The sequence below is a fragment of the Octopus bimaculoides genome, chromosome 4 (assembly GCF_001194135.2).
Source record: "Octopus bimaculoides isolate UCB-OBI-ISO-001 chromosome 4, ASM119413v2, whole genome shotgun sequence".
In the NCBI taxonomy this organism is placed as follows: Eukaryota; Metazoa; Mollusca; class Cephalopoda; order Octopoda; family Octopodidae; genus Octopus; species Octopus bimaculoides.
Window position 1 is genome coordinate 86005738 of NC_068984.1, and position 1911 is coordinate 86007648.

At 41.3% G+C, this 1911-nt stretch overlaps 1 protein-coding gene across 1 annotated transcript in view; it reads right to left on the bottom strand.

The window, feature by feature from the left end:
- The window catches only part of LOC106875524 (uncharacterized), a 20988-nt gene that overhangs the window by 9382 nt on the left and 9695 nt on the right, over nt 1–1911 (bottom strand). The window contains exon 2 of the mRNA XM_014923718.2: nt 1185–1256. Within this exon, the coding sequence (XP_014779204.1) occupies nt 1185–1223 (39 nt within the window). The 5' untranslated portion in view covers nt 1224–1256. The remainder of the gene's footprint in view (nt 1–1184; nt 1257–1911) is intronic.

The window sequence follows — 1911 nt, forward strand, 5'->3', positions numbered from 1 at the left end:
TTAGACAGTGTCACGTGACAACTTGCTGGGGCAGCCTGCTGGAGCCTAGCAGCAGGTATAAAAAGGGGAATTTGACATGACAATCAGTCGGACGCTGACATTCGTTGATGCTGCATCAAAGAGGCCAGGGAATAGAAGAAAGAAGACATGCACCCAACACCAGAGCTGAAGACACCTCCGAAAGGGGGGGGGGCCGCCACGTCAAAACGGTAGAGGAGTAGGGGCCGAAACCGGACGTGGTTCCTCCTGATGATGTCTTGAGCTAACTGGATCTTATAAAGGAGATGTTGTGGTAGCAGACCACGAAACATGGTTGAAATTCCTCCCTATGGCAACATATGGTTTTTCAGAATATTAGAAATGAATGATATAGCTTGACGGGTGACACACTGTGCTTGAGAGGACCTGTTGAGTCAAGTGAAATCATAGTTGTGGCCAATGCCAGTGCCATCTAACTAGCACCTGTGTTGGTGGCATGTAATAAGTACCATGCAAGTATGGGCCGATGCCAGTGCCGCTTGACTGGTTCCCCGTACTGGAGGCATGTAAAAAACACCTTCCAAACATGGTTGATGCCAGTACCCACTAACTGGCTCCTGTCCCGGTGTTACATAAAAAGCACCATCCAAACGTGGTCAATGCCAGTGCTGCCTGACTGACTCCCCTGCTGGTGGCACGTAAATAGCACCCACTACACTCTCGGAGTGGTTGGCATTAGGAAGGGCATCCAGCTGCAGAAACCTTAACAGATCAGATTGGAGCCTGCTGCAGCCTACTGGCTTGCCAGTGCCCAGTCAAGCTATCCAACCCATGCCAGCAAGAAAAACGGATGTTAAAAGATGATGAGGATGATATACACACATTTATGTCTATATCTATCTATCTATTTGTGTGTGTGTGTGTGTGTGTGCATACAACAAATTTCTTTTCATTCCTGTCAACAAAAATTTGCTCACAAGGCTTTGGTCAGCCTGGGGTTGTAGTAGTAGACGCTTGCCCAAGATGCCATGCTGTGAAACTAAACATGAGACCATATAGTTTGTAAGTAAACTTCTCAATCTACACAGTTATGCTATTAGAGAAAGAAACTGAAATTTAAAAAATCACTTCAAAACTATTTTAACTCTTCTGTTACTAAATAGAATTATTTCAATGTTATATCAAGATAAAAATGGATACAGAACCTTTTTGATATCAACAGTACTGTTTTCTGATGGAGCCATTGAGGAAGATCAAACATGGGCTTTGTTGTGTAACTAAAAAGATAAAAATATATTGGTTAGATTTGTATTAAATAGCATTTCATTACATAGAAATATAGTACATAGAATTATTTTACAAAAAAGGCGTATTGTATTACATACTAGCAGAGATACCCAGCCTTGCTCGGGATTAAAATGGCATAGTTTTTTTTATTGTTTTACTTGTTTCAATCATGTGACTGCAGCCATGCTGGAGCACTGCCGTTGATCAAACAAATTGACCACAGGATCTTTTCTTTGTAAGCCCAGTACTTTAAGGGAACATAAACACAGCAACATCGGTTGTCAAGGAATGGTGGGGGTACAAACATGGACACACACATATATACAACAGACTTCTTTCAGTTTCCATGTATGAAATCTACTCACAAGGCTTTGGTTGGCCTGAGACTATAATATATATATATACACACACACACACATACTGGCAATACATCCCGGCGTTGCCAGGGTGTTATGATCTACAAGCACATTGTATTATTTGCTCCTTTCTTATGGGCAGAATCAGCACAGCTGATATATAGTTAATGGAATAATGGAAGTTATTTTTTGTTTAATAGTGAAGGGTGAGGGTACAATTTGCATGGGTTTGCATGAAAGTGCTTTCTGTTCTTAAGAAGGATCAGAAACTAAATATTATTTCATTGTA